The following is a 22411-nucleotide window of genomic DNA, read 5'->3' as shown; positions in this document are numbered from 1 at the left end:
ATCTGCCACATTGTGCTCATAAAAAGGAAAAATGTAAAGGAGAGCTGTTGGCTGAACCCTGCTACAGTGAGCCTCCCAATGCTGCAAACAGCGGATGGTACAACGTCCACATTCGCAATGAGAAGGGAGCTCATTCCCAAGATGACGCAGCCTTCCAGAGCAGGCTCTTCTTGCTCACTGCCCTGTACTTTGCGAAGGGATCAGATAGCTCAGGGGTATCTCCTGTTTCTGTTCTAGGATTCCAGTCAGATCGAGCTGCTGAAGGAACTCTTGGATCTCCTTCAGGACATGGTGGTGATGCTTCTGTCCCTCCTGGAAGGTTGGGCTATTTGGTATAACTAGGCATTCTCACAACTGTAATTGGTCTGAGCACTAACCGTACTAACCACACAGATTATCCTTCTGGCAGATCATTGATGATGCCATATGACATTGGTTAGAAAGCCAAATTTTCAGCAACAAAAAAAAATGAGTGAGGGGCACATGGTCTGATGGACAAAGCCTGAAACCAACTCATTTTATGTCAATAGGAAAGCCAGAATGAACTGGGGAAAACCTCCAAGCTTTGCTCTTCCCTATCCTCTCCCTCTCCCCATTGCTTTTCAGTACATCTGGCTGCCAGTGTGTATGCCAGCCATCTAGTTGGGCACCCTCCTAGGTCAAAGGGGATAAAAGGAGTACCACTTATCCCTACATGTCCCCAATAATCTGATAACAAAACCACTTCCCAGGCCCCAGACTAGATAAAAGGCACTGGTGTAGCCATCTCCTTCTTCCCTTTGTTTCTTTCCCCCTTGGCTCGTAGTGGTATAGTCTTTATGGCTTGCTGCTCCCTCCTGCCCATTTCCAAATCATCACAGTCAGGAAAGAGCTGACTGATTTGGCATATAAGTCTTCTAAAAATAGCTACCTGACCAGTAACACAATGGCTTGGGTTTATTGATGTATTTATATGTCTTTTTGAACCTGCCTCACAGGGAATGTGGTAAATGGAACTATTGGCAAGCAGATGGTTGACACACTGGTAGAGTCATCTACCAATGTAGAAATGATCTTGAAATTCTTTGACATGTTCTTGAAACTTAAAGACTTAACCAGCTCAGACACCTTCAAAGAATATGACCCAGATGGTAAAGGGATTATCTCCAAAAAAGAATTCCAGAAGGCCATGGAAGGGCAAAAACAGTACACACAGTCAGAGATTGACTTTCTCCTCTCGTGTGCAGAAGCTGATGAGAATGACATGTTTAACTACATTGATTTTGTAGACCGGTTCCATGAGCCGGCCAAGGACATAGGGTTTAACGTGGCAGTGTTACTGACAAATCTCTCCGAGCATATGCCTAATGATTCTCGCCTTAAGTGTCTGTTGGACCCAGCAGAAAGCGTGCTAAATTACTTCGAACCATACCTAGGTCGCATTGAGATTATGGGTGGGGCCAAGAAAATTGAGCGTGTTTATTTTGAGATCAGTGAATCCAGTCGAACTCAATGGGAAAAGCCCCAAGTGAAGGAATCTAAGCGACAGTTCATCTTTGATGTTGTCAATGAAGGTGGGGAGCAAGAAAAAATGGAACTGTTTGTGAACTTCTGTGAGGATACCATCTTTGAAATGCAGTTAGCGTCTCAGATCTCTGAATCTGACTCAACCGACAGGCCGGAAGAGGAGGAGGAAGAAGATGAAGATTCTTCTTACACGTTGGAAATGGAGGGTGAAGGGGAGGATAACAAGTCTTTCGAGTCTGCCTCTGCGTTTGCCATGGCCTGTGCCTCAGTAAAGAGAAATGTTGCCAACTTTCTAAAGAGGGCGACTCTGAAGAACCTCAGGAAGCAATACAGGAAGGTGAAAAAGATGACTGTGAAGGAGCTGGTAAAGGTGTTACTCTCTTTCTTCTGGATGTTGTTCGTGGGGCTATTCCAATTGTTCTTCACCATATTGGGAGGAATTTTTCAGATCCTCTGGAGCACAGTGTTTGGAGGGGGCCTGGTAGAAGGAGCAAAGAACATCAGGGTGACCAAAATCCTGGGGGACATGCCTGACCCAACCCAATTTGGTATCCATGATGATGCTATGGAGGCTGAGAGGGCAGAAGTGACTGAGCCAGGTATCGCCACTGAACTAGTACACTTCATAAAGGGTGAGAAGGGAGATGCAGATATTATGTCAGATCTATTTGGATTCCACTCAAAGAAAGAAGGTGGCTTAAAGCATGGGCCCGAAGTGGGTTTGGGTGACCTCTCGGAGATTATTGGCAAGGATGAACCCCCGACACTAGAGAGTACTGTACGGAAGAAAAGGAAAGCACAGGTAAGCATAATTTGTTTCCGTCATCTTTCTTTATGCCCAGAAAAAGACTTGTCATTAGATCTTGCAATCAGTACTGACACCAATTCCCTAAGAGCCAACAGTGGATTAGACACCGGCTCTCCTATGATTACCCTGATCTTTTCATTCCAGCTTTGCCATGTCTGGAGAGAACGAGACTTAAATGGTTGTCTGTATGTAACTGCTGAGTGGTCTTTGGTTTCCATTGTAGAGTTCAACCATGACGGTCTGTGATGCTCACCTTGCTTCCCCACTTTTGTTAGAAGGGTAGTTCTCATGGTAGACAAGTGCATTCAGTGAGCTGAAAGCATCAAAAACCAGGTAGAGCGTAGGAGACATTCTTGTGAAACAATACTTCTACAGTGTCCCCAAAGGTCCAGATGATACCCTATGATTTTGCACAGTGTCCCAGTGAGTTTTATTGTGCTTGGGATATTTTCATTCTTGTGATGCACCCACTGTGAAATTTGGACTTTTGAGTCAGTCAACTACATTAAGGGAATGAGATAACAGTAATTTAGAGCCCTTTGGTCATGGTTGTTGGCCCTTGGTGAGCCCTCGGGTGTTTTCCTCTCTTGCCACATCCAACTCATAGCATCATTCTAGCATTGAAGAGTATGGAGAGAAGTGCGAAGAGATCAGAGCCCAAAGAAAACTTTTATTCATTCATTACATTAATATTTATTGACTTGTTAATATGTGCTTGTCACTGATTTGGGCTCTGAGAGTACAGTGGCGAATGAGAAAAGTGTTGTTCCTGTAATTTAGTGGAAAAGATAGACATTGGATAAGTCAGTATAAGTGTGAAGAATGTTAGGAGGGAGGAATGCCAGGTGCTAAGGAAATGTACAGGAGAGAACTCTCATGTGGTTTGGAGAGTCAGGAAAGGAAGCATCAGAATCATAGGCGTTCTCACAATATTAATTTATTTACTCCGTTTTGCTCCCTGATGTAGGGTATGGACAGAGTTTGACAAATAATAGGGACTCATTCAAGGCCTGCTACATGCCAGGCTGTGTTCCTAGGATACAGGAATACATTGGTTAACAGGAGAGACATTTTGCTTTAACAGAACTTAACTTCTAATGGAAGAAGACAACAAATAAATAAGATAATTACCACTTATGACACATGCTAAAATAAGTGAACAAGGACATGTGTTACAGAGTGAATGTGGGCCTCACTATATATATAGAAGATGGTCCAGGAGGCCTCTGAAAAGGTGTCATCTGAACCAAGTTCTGAAGGATGGCAGACACGTGGAAAGCCAGGGCTGTCATACTCCAGGCAGAGGATAGGGCTAGTGTGAAGGTCCTGGTTCAGGGAAGAATTTGGAAGGTCCCAAGAAAGGAAATGAGGTCCAAGTGTTGAGGTGTAGGAATTACCAAATCAAGTGGTACAAGAGGAGAATGGAGTGAAAGGCCATGATCATGTAGGCTTTGTAGACCTTGGTAAGGAGCCTGAATTGAATTCTAAGTGCAGCAATCATCAGTCGGAGGGACTGGGGTGGTGGTAAGAGAACTGAAGACGAGGCAGGTGTCCTGTCTGATGGGAGCAGGTTCTGGACTGGACCAGGTATGATCCGTGTCCCATCTCTCCCTGACCCTTGGTGCAGCAGGACCACTGCCAAGGGCCCTAAGTGTCCTAGCACACTCAGGTTTTCTCTTTCAGTTGAATCATAACGGGGTAGTGAGGTTTTCAAGTTAGAAATCTGTGTCTTGGCATCTCTCCAGAGTAGCTTGATATGTAACAGGACACTTAACGTTCCATGATCCTGAGAAAAGCAGAAGCATGAAGAGAGAAAGCCATTGGGACTTCTGACCAAGGAGATGAAAATGGCCAACAATATGGCCCATCACCATGAACTCACTGATTTGAGGAAAACTTGACTGACTGTTATTTTTCTCTAGGCAGCAGAGATGAAAGCAGCTCATGAATCAGAAGGAAAAGTAGAACCTGAGAAGGCGGAGTAAGTTCTTGGTAGCTTTGTGTACTCAGAATCCTACAGTAGGTAGTTCTTGAGGACATCTACTACTCTATTGCTGTGGTAAATTAAAAGCTTGATTTCTATTAATACAAGAAATAGACACTGTGCAAGCCCTGGATATATTTCCTTTAACACCCGCTATCCGATAAACACATTCTATTAAACTTGTTAACTTTATAACCCCACTAGTAGGTCAGAATTTCACTCTCTGGTCAAACAAATTATCAAACACCCACATTTCACAACTGCATATGTTGTTGATGATGATAGCGAATATATTCAATACCTATTACATGCTGGGCCTTGTGCTAATACAATATCTCATTTAATTTCTACCACAAACTTAGAAGAACAGGTGCTATTGCTAATTCGAATGAAGTCTTAAAAAATAAAGGACAACTTTTCTGAAGGGAAAACACTGTTCAGCCGAAGTTTAGAGGAAGACTACAAACTTATTTATTAACTGGTGTACACCTATGACCGTGGCCATCAAAGTGGACACCACTCAAATACAAAGTTGACATCCAGGCGCGGTGGGGTGATAAAGACCTGAGGTTCCCGCCCCTGGGGGAAGAATTACAAGATTTCCCTTTAATTCAGTCTCCCTCTCTGGACCAGGCCTCCCTCTGCCATCCATGCTGAGTGGATTTCTTGTTCCTGCAGCATGGAAGATGGAGAGAAGGAGGATAGAGCCAGAGAAGAAGAGCAAGCCAAGGCCCTATGGGCAGAAGTGACCAAAAAGAAGAAGCAACGGCGTGGCCAGAAAGTGGAGAAGCCCGAAGCCTTCACAGCCAATTTCTTTAAAGGGCTGGAAATCTATCAGACCAAGTTACTGGTAAGTACTTCACCCTGGCCTCGGGCAGACCTCCGCAAGGTGGCCACTGATTTTGTTTCACCATGTGGTTAGCTAAGCTTCCTCACTTTCTCATTCTTCCTTTTCCTCTCCTGGTTTATCTGCCTGTTGCTATTGTGTTGGAGGAAAAGAAAAAGAGCATCACCTGGAAAAGGCCACACGCTCCAGCTCTCTGACCTGTGCTCTCTCCAAGAGAGTGGGAACTCCTCTTTCTAGCTGGTCCTGTCTGTGTCATGTGGGGCCTTAGCCGATCCCAGTCCAAAGTTCAGATGTAGTGGATCATTTGGTGCAGGAGGAATATTCGTGTGTTAGGTTATGTTCTCACACTAGTCCCCTAAGGCTTCGTCACCCACATGTAATGAGCCCTCAGCGCAGCTTGTGATGTTTCTCTGACAAACTGCCCACTGAGATACAGGTGCTGATGGCCTGGACATCACCTTCCTGAGCACCACTGGTGAGAGCCCCCTACACAGAGAGATTGAGAGCTTTCTCCAAGAGCTGCCATTCCCGGCCTCAAGTGCTGTCCTTTCCAGGAAAATGGCAGTGAGGATGGGAACGGTGCTCCCTGAGGGGAGAGGCAGAGGTTCTGGGGCCGTGACTTACAAAGGGACGTGGACTCTGGGCCGCACAGTCTGGCTGAATGCAGGGTGGGAGCTGCAGGGATCTTTTGTGAGCCTAGATCACTCATAATTTCCAAATAGACTACTTTCTGCATGGAGTCACACACACACACACCACCTCCACCACCACCACCATTTCCGGTTCCTCCCCTGAATGAGTCACAGGAAGGCCAGGATTATCCTAGAAGAGGTTACCAAAGAGTGGGAACTAGTCCTGTGTGAACTTCTAACCAGAAGAGATCTATGTGAGAGAGGGAAGTTCTTGCCCTTCCAAAGCTCTTCCACTTCTGTCTGTCCTTTCCTTTTCAGCACTACCTGGCCAGGAATTTCTACAACCTGAGGTTCCTTGCTCTGTTTGTAGCCTTCGCTATCAACTTCATCCTGCTCTTTTACAAGGTGATACTTCAGACATTATTTGCTAAATATACTATATACTTAAAAAAAGATTTATAATAGAAATTAGAGCAAAAATTCTGGTATCTAAAGAAATTTCTAAGAAGCTGGCTTCTGAAAAGGACACTGTCTTTAGCAATGGGAAGACATTGCTAGGCAAGGCAAGCCAACTGAGGCACAATTTCAATAGTTCAGGCTTGTTCTATTCCTGACTTAATAAATTCTACAAATATTTGTTGGGCACCTACTGTTCTAGACCCTATATGAGGAACTGTAATGTATTCCAAAATGTGTAATAAATACAGTTCTTTCCTTGAGAAATAACAGAGGGCCATCATAGTTGGCCCATATGTTAGAATGATTATTAAGGAAGAATTAACAGGAGTTGGTTTCTGGATATGGGCAAAGAGACTAATCAAGATAAAGATTTTGAGCATTGGTAAGTGGGTCTTGCATACTGTAGGCACGCGTGGAATGAATGAATGATAGGTCCTGGATTCTTGACATAGACTTTAGCTAGTCTCTCTTGCCTCTCTCCCTTCCTGTTTAAAACCAGCAATCTCACTTGTATAAAGCATGCTTTTACCCACATCAACCTTCCCCTCGATGAACCAATGGCTCTTGCCTGTAGAAGAAAAACAGAAGTCTGTGGAAGGGTGTGACAAAAGGTGGTTTTGCACATGTTGAAGTTGAAGTGAGTGCCGACGGCATCCAGGTGGAAATATCCAGCAGAGAGGTGGAGCTGCAGGTGAAAGCCTCCCAGCTGTAGACTTGGGAGTCACCTGTGTGAGAATGGCAGTTGAAGCCATGAATGTGAATGGCATCTCAGAAAGAAAGGAAAATGTTCAGTGCGTGCGTGAACTTGTGCGTGTGCATGTTTGTGCCTTAACCTCCTCCCAGGCCACGGCATCTCAGAAATGACCTCCCGAGGCACAGAGTTCATAGCACAGAGTAGAACTTCCCTAATTTTTAAATTTTTTGCTTTTTCTCAAGAGCTAGGTTTTGTCTCTTAAAATTTTTGTTTGCAATTACTAGAGATACTGGGGGCTCCTAGGAATGTTACCCCCAAAACCTCATTCACTCAGCAAGTGACGCTGAGTCACTACTGTTTGCACAGCATAAACTAGCAACATAAAGTGTGTGGGGAGAGCCCAGGGGCAGACGCTCTTTCTGACATTAATAAGGGAGTGTGTGTCTTGGGCCAGGTCACTGAAGACCCTTTAGAAGAGGAGACGGAGGACGTTGCCAACCTGTGGCATTCCTTTAATGACGAGGAGGAGGAAGAAGCAGTGGTGTTCTTTGTCCTGCAGGAGAGCACTGGGTACATGGCCCCGACGCTGCGGGCGCTGGTCATTATCCACACCATCATCTCTTTCGTCTGTGTGGTGGGCTATTACTGCCTGAAGGTGAGTCGCTGGCCACTCTGCATCTAACCTGACTCCTTGGGAAGAATCGCCATTTTTGAGCCCAGCCAGCCCTTTGGTCGCTAAATCTTTACTGATAGACGAAGGCCCGTGAAGCAGCGGCATCACGCAGGAGCTGGTTAGACCTGTCTACCAGCTTTGCAAGGCCTACCCCAGGCCTTACAAATCTGAGCCTACAATTTAACACGATCCCCAGGGATCTGTATTCACACTCTAGTCCCATTTCAGGCACCGCTTCCTGAACTTCATAGAATCAGGCATCAGGCTGAGGCCCACGCGGCGCTAGTAATGAGAGGTTCTTCTGATCTTCCAAATTATGTTGGAATTTTTATAAAAATGCTTTCCACCTTTCAAAACTGATTAGACATTAATGATTCAAGATATTAGAAGAAAACTTATTGATGAGTTACTATTTCAAAGTTACCTGTTGCTGCGTAACAAATCACCCCAAAACTTAGGGGCTTAAAATGACAACATGTTATTTCCGATTCTGTGGGCTGGCTGGGCACGTTTGAGCAGTTCCTCTCTCCATGTGAAGGTGGTTGCACCCGTAGTCATCCGGAGCTTGGCTGGGCCAGAATGCCCACAGTGGCACACATGGTGCCTGGCGTGGTGGTGAGGGAATGGCTGGCAGGCTGGGCTCAGCCGGGGCAGAGGAGCCTTTACATGCAGACTCAGGGCATCAGCCTTTCCATGTGGCTTCACCATGTTCTTTCTCCAGCAAGGTAACTGGACTTCTTGCACATGGAGCACAAAAGTGAAAGCTGCTAGCCCTTCTTAAGGCTTAGGCCAGAACTGGCACAGTGTCATTTCTACTGCATTCTGTTGGTTCAGGCAAGTCGTAGGGCCAGCCCACATCCATTGTTGCACAGGGAGTGAGGAGGGTGACACAGGACATGCATGCCAAGGAGACCCACTTTATCAGGCCATCTTCAGACACCACTGACTGTTATGCAGTCTTCAGTCGTTCTGTTTTTGGTGGGCTAAGTCCAGTTCCTTTTCTACTATACCAGTTTTTTTGGGTTTTTTTGTCATTACCTTTTTTCTTACTTACATCTCTTTAGTAGGAAGTCTCCTTGGCTGTTCACCAAGCCATCTTCTCCCGGGGAAGAGTCCAGGAAATATATTCCTACACTTGTGGCCCTCACTTCTCCCAGTGAACTATGGTATCACGTAGGAAGTCCAGTTACCCTGCTGGAGGAAACAAGTGCCCTAAACCGCACTGAGGACTCCACTGTCACGATAAAACCACGGGCATGGAGATGGGAGACCTGGGTTGGACTCACAGCTCTGCCACTTAACCTTGCCATTCCTCTGCTTCTCATCTGTACAAATGAGCATTATAATAACACCACCAACCCCTAACAGTTGCTGGGAGTATTAATTGCATTACCACATGTAAAAGTACTCAGAACACGAGACCAAGACACAGTAACACTAGAGTGCGTTGGCTTCTGTTCCTTAGGTCATCATCACAGAGTTCATCTTGTTGGATGGGGTGCAGGTATACTGCTGACATAGAGAAAAGGAAAGAGAAGCACTATCTAGGGGATAAAAATGTACAAGTCCTACTTACAAGGCTATACACGCTCCTACAAGATTGAAGGGGAATGCTATCCCAGAGATCAGTACTGCTCTCAAGTTTGATATTATTATTGTTGTTGAGTAATTTCAAAATACAGCAGAAATTAGCATAGCTTTGTCTTTGCTTCCCCTCCCACATCATCCAATAATGGACAGCAATCATGGATCCTCACGGTGTGCAATGCCTACTATTAGCCTTTGCCACCTTCCTACCATTCGTCTTTTACTTCCTCGGTGTTGTTTCATTGTTTTGAAAAGAGCAAGAGGCAACTCTACAAATCGTGATCAAATGTTGTCTTTTTGTCTTGGAAAAAAAGAGGCAGTGTGGGGCATATGGATATCATGAGCTTTGAGAAACAGTCATTGGAAGAAACAGTTTGGAGACCAAGGTTGCTAACCAGTAGCTTCCCAGCTGAATGAGATGCCCTGGTTCTGTCTGAATTAAGCTTTTCTGGCGAGAGGAGCTCTGACTATTCTTCTGGGATTTCAATACTATCCTCTGACCTCACTAACTCTGTCCCATATTTAGAGAGAGAGAGAGAGAGAGACAGAGAGAGAGACAGAGGGAGAGAGAGAGAGAGAGAGAGAGAGAGAGAGAGAGAGAGAGAGAGAGAGAGAGAGAGAGAGAGAGAGGCTGGTAATAGTTGGAGCAAGTGGATTATTTTCCCATGCTTTTCTGGGTACCTCTTTGGCAGTAGGTTGTTCTAGCCATGCCACCATATCTAATCTAAAATCAGACATAGAACTATAAGAGAACAGGAAGTGATAGTTGAAGACAAATAAGTGTACTTCTACCGGGCAGAAATTCTGGACAAGAATCTCAAAAAGACAACCTCAATACTGAAAGACTACAAACAGAGCCCAGTGAGTCCGCGCATTCTACCTACCAAACCATGTTTCATTAACCAAACATCAAAGCCATGCGTGACTATGATCCCAGTCATTGAGAGGGTTCAAACATTTCATGGTATTCTTGTGGCTGACCAATCAATACTAGAATAGTTTATCATCATTTCTGAGTTTAACAGGAGCCTAGGAGTCGTAGGAGACCTAACACATTTGGCCAAGGGACTCATCTAAATATAGCCTTCCCACTAGGATGAGTCAAGGAGTCCAGTTTGCATTCATAACAGCTGTTTAACCCAAACCTTCAAGGGTGGCTCAAATCAGATCAACTTTAGAGATGGAGGTGTATTAGCTAAAGGAGTGAGACGTGATTTATTTGACTTTGGACCCACAATTAGGTACTCTAAGAATCCTACCTCAAAGATACTGCTGCCCTGGAGGTGGAAGGCCGATTTCTAAGAAATGCTTGGGAGAAGGTGCTTTCATTAGAAAGCCTTCTCTGAGTAACCAGTGTCTCCCTACTCCTAGGTCCCTTTGGTGGTATTCAAAAGGGAAAAAGAAATTGCCAGGAAGCTGGAGTTTGATGGCCTGTATATCACCGAACAGCCGTCTGAAGATGACATCAAGGGGCAGTGGGACCGCCTGGTAATCAACACACCGTAAGCATCGTCTGCAGTAATGGAAGGATGAGAATACCACCTCCTACAGGCTGGGAATATTGATGCTTGGCCCAGTGCCTGGCACATGGTAGACATCAAGCTCTTAGTCATCCCCTTTCGTATTTCAAAAACGGCCATTACCCTTAGCGAAAGTGCATTCTAACGCTGGTGTATTCACAATGGTGAAAATGAGAGTAGAGAGACACATTAATTTTCTGAAAGAAAAGAAATAGGGCTAGATAGGTAAACAAAGGTGACTGCGTTGAAACTCTCAGCTGTGCCAGTGAAAATAGGCACGTCTGGAAACAAGAATCCTGACCCCTAGGGGAAGAAAATTGCTCCTTCTCCAAAGGTGGTCGGGCAAACTGAGGGAGGCCGCTCTACTAACGCTCAACTAAGCTTTTCAAAAATAGTCTCTAGAAAGGGAAGACTCTGTCATCAGGGGTAAAAAGTGAGCATGCCAGTGAAAAGCCTGTCCCTACCAATCTCTTCAAATAAGGCAAACTACTGAGCCTTGTTTCTGACGCTTTGTCAGTATAGTACATAAATTTGGGGGATATCATTAAATAATTTCATTCTTTGGTAAACTTTCTGCAATTATCAGTAATGCTTGTGTCTGTGGCACAAGGTGCAGGGCCTACCAATCCCATTAAAAAGGCAGTTGTTTCCATAAATTTATCCTAAGGAGGTAATGAGACAAGAAAACTAAAATGTCCCAACGAGGATATTTACTAAAATGTTTTATTTGAACTGGCTTAAATGTCCGTGCGTAGGAAAATGCGTAAATAAATAGCTGTTTAAAAAAGTTTTAATAAATGAACTTTAAATTTTTTTCACAGTAATGGCATCATAGTACACGTAGTACTTTATAACCTGTTGTTTTCTGTTAACTATATATCACGGAGAGCTTTCTTTTTCAATATTATTTTTGTATTGTTAAATACATATATAGATTTAAAATGTAGACGTATATTTTAAAGTATAACAATAAAACGAACTACAAAAGTTAAACAATGGAACATCGCCGACAGCTTCAAAGTCCCAGGTGTCATGGTCCTTGGTCCGATTTCTTCAACCCCCCAGCTACCTACTCTACTGACTTCAGAGATGTTCATTCTTTTGCTTTAGTTTATCATTTTACCATTTAGGTATATGTGTCCCTAGATATTGTCTCGACTATTTTTATATAAATGGAATTATATGTATGGTACATATAATACATATCATTTGAAGCGTTTGTTCAACACTATGTTTGAGCATTTACCTATGTTGATCTGTGTAGTCATGATTTTGTCATTTTCAAAACTGAATTGTTTCCAAACATTTTCAAAACTCATTATATGAGTCTATTATGGTGTAGTTATCCATTTTCCTGACAGTGGATATTTCAAGTGTTTTCAGTTTCTGGCTACTGAAAAACAGTGCTACAATGAGCATTTTTATAACTCATGTACAAGTAACAGAGTTTATCTAGAGTAGAAACCCAGGAGAAAAACGTGCTGAGTGTAGGATATGCCACTGTCTCCCTGTGTGAGCGTCCCTGCGCCTCTGCCTGTGCCAGTACTTGCTGTTGCCAGTTAGGTCTGCGGGTCTGCTAGTTGTGCGGTGGCCTCTCATTGTACATTTCCCTGATTCCTACAAAGGCTGAGCGTCTTATGTTATTTTTCTTGACCATTCATATATAGGGTATCATTTGTTTATGCATTTCCCTTCTGAAGTTCCTTTTGTCTACCCCCTGCACTTTAAGGAATATTACCAAGTATAAAGATGTTTTCTACCTCTAAGGAGCTTCCATCTCTAGTCAAGGGACAAAAACACTCAGACCAAAGTAAGATCATCTGCAAAAGGGCTCTTGCCCAGAGCCTTTGGTCAATGGCCCTCCACCACTTGTGGATTTTCCACTTACCACAAAATGTGACCACGGCTGAGTTGTATGTAATGGACCATTTGTATAAAGGATTTAAGAGAAAAAAGATGTCAGTGTAGACCAAGGAAGCCTGGCTTGATTTTTATTTGTTTTGTTTATTTTAGATACTAAATATACAAAGAAGAAAATAAAAATAATTATTTCCATCCCCCAGAGATAAAATCTATTAGCAGTTTACTCTATAAAGCCAGCTTTTGTTCTTGCTTTTAAGTGGCGTTTGGATGTTTAAGACAAAGAAAGTGCTTTAACTATAAGAAACATTTTTTTAAAAGATTGCCACCCTGTTGGGGAGGGGTGGCATTTGCTAAGGGTTATTCTTTTGAGAGGTTCATGAATAGAGGGAGGCCCCCACTTCCCTCACCACCAACTTGGGAAGTTTCTAGAATAGGGGACTGTGTGTTTCAGATCCAACAAGAATACCTCCAATAAAGGAAAACGGAAGTGAGAATGCATGTACCCAGGGCCAGAGGCTCCTTGGCTGCAATCCAGCCTCACAAGGACCCCTCCCAGAAAGGGTCGATCATTCTGGAGAGGAGAAAAATATTTTCAACGGTTTTTGCTAGTATACCTGGAAGTGACAGTTCTTTCTTGACTTTAACAATAGGAAACTATTTGCAGTGGAGCTGGTAGAAGCTATTAATACCAGGCAGAAGAAAGAAGTTCCCTCTGTGGGAGGGTGGGTTAGGGAGGTAATGGTATAGGGAACCACCTCCAAAGGAGACAGGGATGTAATTCCCTGAGGAAATCAGACCCCACAGTAGTTATATGGGGATGGAGAATAGGTGGACGAGCACTCCGGTTAAGAAAAACCCTGTAGAAATTAAAGGTGATTCCCAGACTGGAAACTTCATAGAGTTAGGGACCTTGTCTATACGTTGTACCCCTGTATCCCAGCACCTACCCCAGTGACTCACAGAAACGAGGTACTCAGTGAATGAAGGTTGAATGCATGCGTTTCCTACAGGGTGCTGTTTCTAGTTATACTGGCATCAATAGACAGGTCTTCTGTCTAATCCTGTCATCACAATTCCTGGCTCTTAACCATAATTTTGAGGTAGAAAATGCAGAATGGCTTTCCAAGAGTTTCAGAAGTCAGTACAAAGTAGTGAAACTTTAAATCAGTTAGTGTGTGGTGACTCTGAACTTGAAACAAGTCTGGTCTTCAATGAGCCAGGATAAAAACCAAAGGGATCGCACACCGATCCAGACACTCAAACAGCAACGTTTCTTGATGTGCTTGCCTTGATGTTAAGATCCTTGCTTTTTCATTTTCTTTTTCAGATCTTTTCCTAATAACTACTGGGACAAGTTTGTAAAGAGAAAGGTATGCCCTGTCAGCGGGAGTCAGTTCCATCAGCACCAAAGAAATGTAATAGATTTTTTTTTTTAAGTTTTCCGTATACAAACGTGAATAAATTTGATGTTACTGTTATGATGGACTCTGGAGAACAGTAAGTCACAGGAGGAGTTTTATATGAACACGTGTAGGTTTTGGGCTTCCTTCCCGTACTCATCTGCCTTACACCGCTTAACACAATCATTGTTTTCTGCATACCAGGCTTTTTCTCGCCTCCGAAAAGATATCAGCACGAAAAGCAGTTTATCATTCCCTTTATCATTTCTGTTTACTTTGGGGGTTCTTTTTTTTCTCTTTATTTTCATGTTGCATTTTGAGTCATGACTTTATCAGCCCCTCGGGAGAGCCCAGAGTGTAGCAAAGCTCTAAGGACATTGGGGCTACAGAAAACGAGGACAGTGACATGTGGCCCAAGCTCACCCTGTCATCCTCCCTGCTTTAGGTGATTAACAAGTATGGAGATCTGTATGGAGCGGAACGCATTGCTGAACTCCTGGGTTTGGACAAAAACGCCCTTGACTTTAGCCCAGTCGAAGAGACCAAAGCAGAGGCGGCCTCTCTGGTGTCATGGTACAGAGCTTAGGAGTTAAAATCCAAAATCTGGCAAAAGGAGATCCTTTGCTTTTCCAGCCTTTATCGGTGTGCTTAGAGGGGGAAATCTCAGTCGTATTCTTTGTTTTCTCAGGCTCGGGTCTGACTTGGGTATTTCTTCCAGGGTCTAACCTATTGGGAGGGCAGCACTGCTTTAAAAAATGTAAGGACCTATCAGCTTTTAGGCCTGGTAGATATGAAAGAGAAAGACTACTTAAAATTTCAGAGTGTGTGATTCAACCATTCTTGGTCTCATGAGAAACACATGCACACAAGTTGGTAACGTTCAGAGCTGTATTTAGATTATTAAACCTGAGAGAAGAAAGACAAACTTAATTTCCACCCCCCGTTATTGAACACATAACTAAATCTTGATATTTACGTTTTTAAATTATTTGTCCCCCTTTAGGCTAAGTTCCATCGACATGAAGTACCATATCTGGAAGCTGGGAGTGGTTTTTACTGACAATGTAAGTATGGCATCTAGAAAAACAGATTCTGTGCCCTGGGTTCAGGGATGTCATTTGATGCCACAGGGAAGCCAGCGAGGGAAGACACCCAGAGAGGTTCAGGGAACACTTCAAAGCCAGCGTGAACGGTGCTGGGGACACGTCTCTCTTGTGCAGTCGTGTAAAACAGATGGGGTTTCACTTGGCAATTCTTAGGCCCATTCACAGCACCTAAACACCCGAGCACCTCATCCCCAAAGATGAGAATCAGTGTTCAGGGAGCACGTCAGAGGCGCCAGCGCCTGAAGAGTTGCTCCAGTCCTTCTCTTTCCACAGTCCTTCCTCTACCTTGCCTGGTACACAACCATGTCAATCCTGGGGCACTACAACAACTTCTTCTTCGCTGCTCATCTGCTGGACATCGCCATGGGCTTCAAGACGCTGCGGACTATTCTGTCCTCTGTAACGCACAACGGCAAACAGGTACTGGGGACCACACTAATGCAGCACAGGAGGGACCCTGATATGGATAGGAAAGTAGTCACCAACACAGGAAGGACAACTAGTGTACGACAGGAAGGTATGTTTCCTAGTGCGAAACACCCCTTTCTTGGCCAAGCACTTGAACTGATAGTGATTGTTTTAATAAAACTGCAGCCAATTAAGAGGAAAATTATAGCCGTCATTTAAGAGGCATAAGACCTTGATCCAGCAGCCCCTAACATTTAGGTCAGCCAGGGAAGAGGAGGGAGAGAGGAGGTGATGGACATATCAGATCACTTTGGACACCGTTTGTGGATCAACCCCTTCCTCCATGGATCTAATACACTCCTTGGGGGTGAGCTAGTGGTCATATGTAGTCAGAAACCTCCCCTGGTGCTTCGGATATATGCTTCCAACTAGCAACCAATGATTTAGACATGTACACACACACACTATATATGTGTGTAGATAGATATGTATGTGTGTCTACACAAAGTCGAAAAGTCGACATAGTTATACATCTATATACAGACATGAGTGAAAATATACAGTTACATATCTATATAGCCAGTGCTATATTCAGTCTCATCAATATCCAGCCTGTCTTCTACAGTACTGTTAGGGTATATCCCTTGATTAAAATCCTCTATTGGCTCCTTTTGTCAACAAATGCAAACCCCTTAGCATTTCATTCCACATTAAGTGCAATTCCACGAATGAGATATGTTCCCTCACATCTCTAAAATTTGTATAGGAAAGGGAGAAAAGAAGGAAGTTAAAATGTGCCCAGCTTGGTACAGCTATTATGGAAAACAGTGTGGAGGTTCCTCACAAAATTAAATATAGAACTACCATATGATCCAGAAATCCCACTTCTGGGAATGAAATCAGCGTGTTGAATAAATAGCTACACTCCCATGTTCACTGCAGCATTATTCACAATAGCCAAGATATGGAAACAACCTAAGTGTCCATCAATGGAAGAACGTATAAAGAAAATGTGGTATATATGTGATGGAATATTACTCAGCCATAAAAAGGAAATCCTGCCATTTGTAACCACATGGATGGACCTTGAGGGCATTATGCTAAGTGAAATAAGCCAGACACAGAAAGACAGATACTGTATGATCTCACTTATATATGGAATTTTAAAAAGTTTAACTCAGAACCATAGAATTGTAGTTGCTAGGGATGGAGGGTGGGAGAAATGGGGAGTGTTGGTTGGAGTACAAACTTTCACTTATAAGACGAATAAATTCTGGGGATCTAATGTAAAGCATGGTGATTATAGTTAAAAATACTGTATCGTGTACTTAAGTTCTACTCTCTTAGCAATTTCAGGTGTTCTCACCACACTCAGAAAGGAACGGTAACTGTATGAGGTGATGGACACGTTAATTAACTTGACTTCAGTCATCATATTACATACAGTGTATACATATATTAAATCAGCAGCTTATATGCCTTAAAAAATACATGAAGATTCCAACTAGAAGAAAAATCAAGTTGACCTTTAATTGTTCTAAAATGAAAGGTGCTAGAACATCAGGTTTATGTCTCCTAGGCTTCTGGTAGTAGCAACAGTCAGTGGTGCTTGTTTTGGTTCGTGGTAAAAAGAATGGAGGAAAGCGAGCGATAGAAATTTGCTGTTACATGTAAGGCGCTAAAGTATGGGGAGGTAATAACAGAACTTGTGACACAGATGTGTACTTAGAGAGTGTTAACTTCCTTACGGGTTCCTAGGAGAAAGGGTGCTGTGTATTTTTACATGCGTGTCTTGGCAAGTTTTATCCTATGAAGGTGATCTTTCCCAAAGTGTGATCTGTGGAATGCCAGTCCTATAATGTTCTTGGAGAATTATTTTCTTCCGCTTTACTCATATTGAAACGTCCATTTTTATTGATTTGGTTTAAAGGCATTATACAAAATTGTACCTTAAATGGAAAGTTTAAACAATGACATTTTTCTATGGCCTTGCTGAATGAACTCTGGAAAGATTATAAAACAAATGTGCCCAGCTCGTGCCAGGTCCTGTGACAAGCTCACCACTACTTTGTAAGGTAGCCGTTATGCTCATCTGACAGATGAGAACAGAGGCTCAGAAGGGCTGTTTCACCCAAGAACATACAACTGCTAAGTGGCAGAAATAGCCCATTTCTTCCTTGGTGCAAAGCCCAGGTTCTGTTTTTCTAAAACCAGCTGGTTCTGTGAGGTCTGCTATCTAAGGTTAGGTAAGGTCCTATTCATCGTTCAGGAAGCTGCTGAATCTGGCTCTTCTGCTACTTATCTTAGCACTCATACCCACCCCCTTAGATGTAGCATCTTGAAGGCAAAGATTTTTCTTTTTTCAAAACTTTTTTTTTTTAATTGGGCAATATTGGGGAAGAGTGTGTTTTTCCAGGACATATACGCTCCATGTCAAGTCGTTGTTTGTTGTTTTTTTAATCTAGTTGTGGGGGGCGCAGCTCAGCTCTAAGTCAAGTCGTTGTTTTCAATTTTAGTTATAGAGGGTGCGGCTCACTCGGCCATGTGGGACTCGAACCTGCAAGCTTGGTGTTATGAGCTCCATGCTCCAACCACTGAGCCAACTGGCCACCCACTGGTGGCTCAGCTCCAAGCTCAAACCATTGTTTTCCATCTAGTTGTGGAGGGCCCAGCCCACTATCCCATGTGGGAATCAAACCAGCGCCCTTGTTAAGAGCTGGCGCTCTGACTGAGCCATCCAGCCGTCCCGAAGGCAGAGATCTTATTGATCTTCACAGCTCCAGCTCAGCACCTCCTCCCTCCAGTAAGCCAGGTGAGCAGGTCCTTTGTACTCCTCATTTATGGTACCTCCTAAAGCTGGGGAGCACACATGCCCTGTGACCCCTACAAAGATCCTAAGCAGACTTCTTGGTTATGAAAAATGTCACTTTGCTCAACCATCATAAATAATTCTTATAGTAACTTCAAAGCTGTGACAGGAATCTAGTTCTTGGTTATTTATGAAATGATGTAATGTAGGGATATCTACCACTCCAAAGAACCTTTAGTTTCTTGAGAAGCAGCATTAGAATAGAAGCGGCATCGTGAAACCTCAGGTCACTGCTCTCACTTTAAAAAACAAGGTACCCTACTCACGACACTTTCACTATTCAATCCTGAAATCCCTTGGTAATTTGCATAGGCCCAACTTGATACCCCAGGTATTAGTCTGCTCAGGCTGTCATAACAAAATGCCACAGCTTGGGTGGCTTAAAACAACAGAAATTTATTTCCTTAGTTCTGGAGGCTGGAAGTCCAAGACGAAGGTGTGGGTAGGCTTGGCTTCCTCTGAGGCGTCTCTCCTGGGCTCTCACTTGGCCGCCCTCTGCTGCTTTTTCACTTGACCATGTCTCCATGCACGCAGCTATGTGCTCTCTCTTTTTCTGTGCCCTCATCTCCTCTTCTGACAAGGAACACCAGTTAGATTGGATTAGGGCCTACCCTAACAGCCTCGTTTTAATGTACTTACCTCTTTAAAGGGCCTGTCTCCAAATTCATTCTGAGGTAGTGGGAGTAAGGACTTCAACATGTGAATTGGGGGGAGGGGAACACAATTTAGTCCATAACACCCCATCATTACTCTGTTCTCCCAATAGCCTGTTTCTATCTACGGTCCTCTCTTTCCTTCCTCACCTGCAGTATGATGGCTTTCATTGCCGCCCCCCCTTTCCCCTTTTTCTCTGGCTCAGCCTCACCTCTCCTCTCTGTTTTCTTGGAGTCGTCCTTGAACCTTTTCAGGTAGAGAAGACCCACCTCCTTTTCCTCTCTCTCCCCTCCCAGCTGGTTTTGACTGTTGGTCTCCTGGCCGTGGTGGTTTATCTGTACACCGTGGTGGCTTTCAACTTCTTTCGCAAGTTCTACAACAAAAGTGAAGATGATGATGAGCCCGATATGAAGTGTGATGACATGATGACGGTGAGAGCCCGGCCTCACTGGGAAAGAAGGGCTGTGGGTGGTTGAGTTATAGGAAAGGTTGAGACATACAGATGTCTCATCCAAAGGCTTGAAGTGTTCTGGAAAGATGTGAGCGATAAAAATGGGTCTCATGGGCACTCACCTAAGGCTGTGTAGAGTGAGAAGCACACCACAGGGCAGAGCAGGGCATCCTTCATCTATATTTGTGGCAAAGATGTGAATTCCCTGTGTCTCAGTGTGAATGGACCTGTATCTGAACTTCCTGGAAGGCAAGCTTTGGATTCCTTGTCTCTGTGAGCTGGAGCAAAGTCCCATGAATCTGGTGCTGTTTGCTTCAGCAAGCCAGCAGGGGTTCTTTCAGCTGAAGAATGTAACAGCTGTAGGATTGATTGGGTCAAGGGCATTCTTGTCAGGAAGGCCCCTAGTGGGGACGATGGGCACAGCTCCTGGTGAGCCAGCTCAGCAGCCTAGCATCTCCAGAAGTCTCTGGTGACCAGATGCCGGGGGTAGGTGATAGTGCACTGCCCAGGCCTCTGGTCATTTAAAATGGGTAAGACTTCTTGTCTAAAAACTCTGTTTCTTGGGGCAGTGCCCTCATGTGACAGCAACAGTTACCAGAGCACCAATATGACCAGCACCCATCTCCATGCTGCCTGGGCTTTTGACTTACCAATCATAAGGCTGCCTTTTCCTCCCATCTAACCATCCAGGCCGGAGAGACTGCGGGCAGCCTGCTCCGTGAGCCAGTGCCCAGAGGCCTGCCCTGGGTCGCACATGGAGCACGGAAGGAGAGAAATCTCTTCTCTAAGGTGTCGCAGGAATCCCAGCCCTCCCAGGTGTAAGGAGACTGCAGAAGTAGGTGGGGCCTTTTCCAGGAGGCTGTAGCTGTGCCAGAAGTCCAGGCTAGCACTCTTAAAATTAAATGAGGGAAAACTAATATCTGGCATATATGCCATACCCATCAGGGCTTAAAAGTCTTTTAATTTACACACCTTAAGTGGAATTCTCTTATATGTAGCAAATAGTTCCCAAAAAAATTGTTTTTAATGAGCGAAAACCATCATTCAAAGGCTAAATGTAACAATCTTTCCCTCTTGGTGGGCATCAGACGACCAGAGGGTGTAGTGGGGACCAGTTGGCAGCAGGAACACTGGCATCACTGAAGAGCGCCCTTCTCCTGCCTCGGGGCTGTCAGTACATGAATGATCAGACCATCTGGCTAAAAACAAACAACACTGCGACTTCGACCTGACTTATTATTTTTCTGCTCTAGTGTTACCTATTCCACATGTACGTGGGCGTGAGAGCTGGAGGCGGCATCGGTGATGAAATTGAAGACCCTGCTGGGGATCCTTATGAAATGTACCGCATTGTCTTTGATATCACCTTTTTTTTCTTTGTCATTGTCATCTTGCTGGCCATCATTCAAGGTAGGGTTGCCTGTTACGTTAAGTATGAACAGGGCTTAATCCAGTTCTCTTAGGCTGCAGATGTAGGGAGGTAAATTGTTTTAGATAGAGCTTTGTGCATTCCTTTACTTGTTAATTCAACAGACATTAATTGAGCATCTACTACATATGAGGCCTTGGCTATATATACAGTCAAAAGATACACCCAGGCAGATACAGGCATACCGTGTTTTATTGTGCCTCCCTGACATTGCATATTTTTTTACAAATTGCAAGAGCCTACACCAGCAAAAAGAATACAAGTCACTTTATTGCGGTGCTCTGGAACCAAACCCACAATGTCTCCATGGTATGCCTGCATAAGAAACTTGAGAATCCTTACAGAAGACCCCTTTCCTGACCATTCCCCACTCTGAGTTGATAATTTCCTTCTCATTCTGCTTCAGTCTCCTCTGATCAAAGCAGATCTAGTCTTGCCCCAGACCCTCATGAGTCCTGCCCTCCTCATTTTCCTCCCAAGCAATGGGATGGGGAAGGAGCATAGAGAGGAGCTGTGAGCATTTGACAGGTTTTCTCTGCTTCTGGGGCAGGGGTACTGATATTTACTCAATGGCTTATCAGGAGTTAGAGGAAGATGATGAATTCAGTTTGAGTCAATGCAAGTTGCCTTATCTGTAAGACATGCAGGCATTGAGGGCTAATAAGCAGTTAACTATAATAGGTCTTTCAAGGGACAAGTCAGGAATGAAATAGCATAGATATAAACAAAAACTAAAACAATAGAAATGGGACCCATCATGGTGGCAGTGGTCAAAGATGGGGTGTAGAGATGTCCCAGAAAGAGAAGCAAAGAAACTGAGGAAGAACCCTGAGACACATCAAGGCCTAAGGGGCTAGAAAAGGGAGAGCCCATAAGGAAGACAGAAAACAGTGAGCAAAACAGAAGGGGGTGGGGTTGGAACTAGAGAGGAAACTGTTTCTAGGAGGAATGAGCAGTTGGCAGCCATGTTGCAAAAAGGTGGAGTAAGAGAAACAATGAGAAATGGTTAGGCGGGATGCAGCATTTGAAAACACAAGTATTTTTTCTGATTTTGTTGTCATTAAATAGTTCTGCTTGATGATTTACTCTTTTACAAAACAAAGTCGCCTCTGCCATTTTCTCTATCATTCCTCTTCCCTGAACCGATGATTTAAAACACATCTTTGTGTTTAAAATTCCAGGTCTTATTATCGATGCTTTTGGAGAACTAAGAGACCAGCAGGAACAAGTGAGAGAAGATATGGAGGTATGTTCTTCTGACTGTTCGCTCCAACTCCGTTTTTGTATCTCACGACAATTGGAAATTTTAAATAATAGGTTCTGCTATTTCTTAGGGCCAGTCCTAGGCAAAAGGACGAAAAAAGTTTGTTCTCCACACTTGTTCTCTTCTAGGTGCCTGTCTACCAGCTCTGGGCGTTTCTTCTGCTCTGCCCTCTGTTCTGCACTATTCCACACCCTTCCCTGGCTGTACCCCCTGCCGCCCCACCATGCCCCATGCTTGAGCAGGCGCAAGCATCCTCA

The 22411-nt window shown here is 44.0% G+C and overlaps 1 protein-coding gene across 1 annotated transcript in view; it reads left to right on the top strand.

The window, feature by feature from the left end:
* Nucleotides 1-22411, top strand: part of LOC308497861 (ryanodine receptor 3-like) — a gene marked incomplete at its 5' end in the record, with an annotated part of 55131 nt that overhangs the window by 28654 nt on the left and 4066 nt on the right. Inside the window, 14 exons of the mRNA XM_081048955.1 lie at nucleotides 238-319; nucleotides 978-2308; nucleotides 4237-4295; nucleotides 4977-5148; nucleotides 6096-6182; nucleotides 7385-7585; nucleotides 10562-10692; nucleotides 13901-13943; nucleotides 14419-14546; nucleotides 14977-15037; nucleotides 15353-15499; nucleotides 19307-19441; nucleotides 20715-20871; nucleotides 22072-22136. Coding sequence (XP_080905081.1) covers nucleotides 238-319; nucleotides 978-2308; nucleotides 4237-4295; nucleotides 4977-5148; nucleotides 6096-6182; nucleotides 7385-7585; nucleotides 10562-10692; nucleotides 13901-13943; nucleotides 14419-14546; nucleotides 14977-15037; nucleotides 15353-15499; nucleotides 19307-19441; nucleotides 20715-20871; nucleotides 22072-22136 — 2799 coding nt within the window. The remainder of the gene's footprint in view (nucleotides 1-237; nucleotides 320-977; nucleotides 2309-4236; nucleotides 4296-4976; nucleotides 5149-6095; nucleotides 6183-7384; nucleotides 7586-10561; nucleotides 10693-13900; nucleotides 13944-14418; nucleotides 14547-14976; nucleotides 15038-15352; nucleotides 15500-19306; nucleotides 19442-20714; nucleotides 20872-22071; nucleotides 22137-22411) is intronic.

Source organism: Rhinolophus hipposideros (assembly GCF_964194185.1).
Source record: "Rhinolophus hipposideros genome assembly, chromosome: 5".
In the NCBI taxonomy this organism is placed as follows: Eukaryota; Metazoa; Chordata; class Mammalia; order Chiroptera; family Rhinolophidae; genus Rhinolophus; species Rhinolophus hipposideros.
This window is presented reverse-complemented; position numbering and strand designations above follow the sequence as displayed.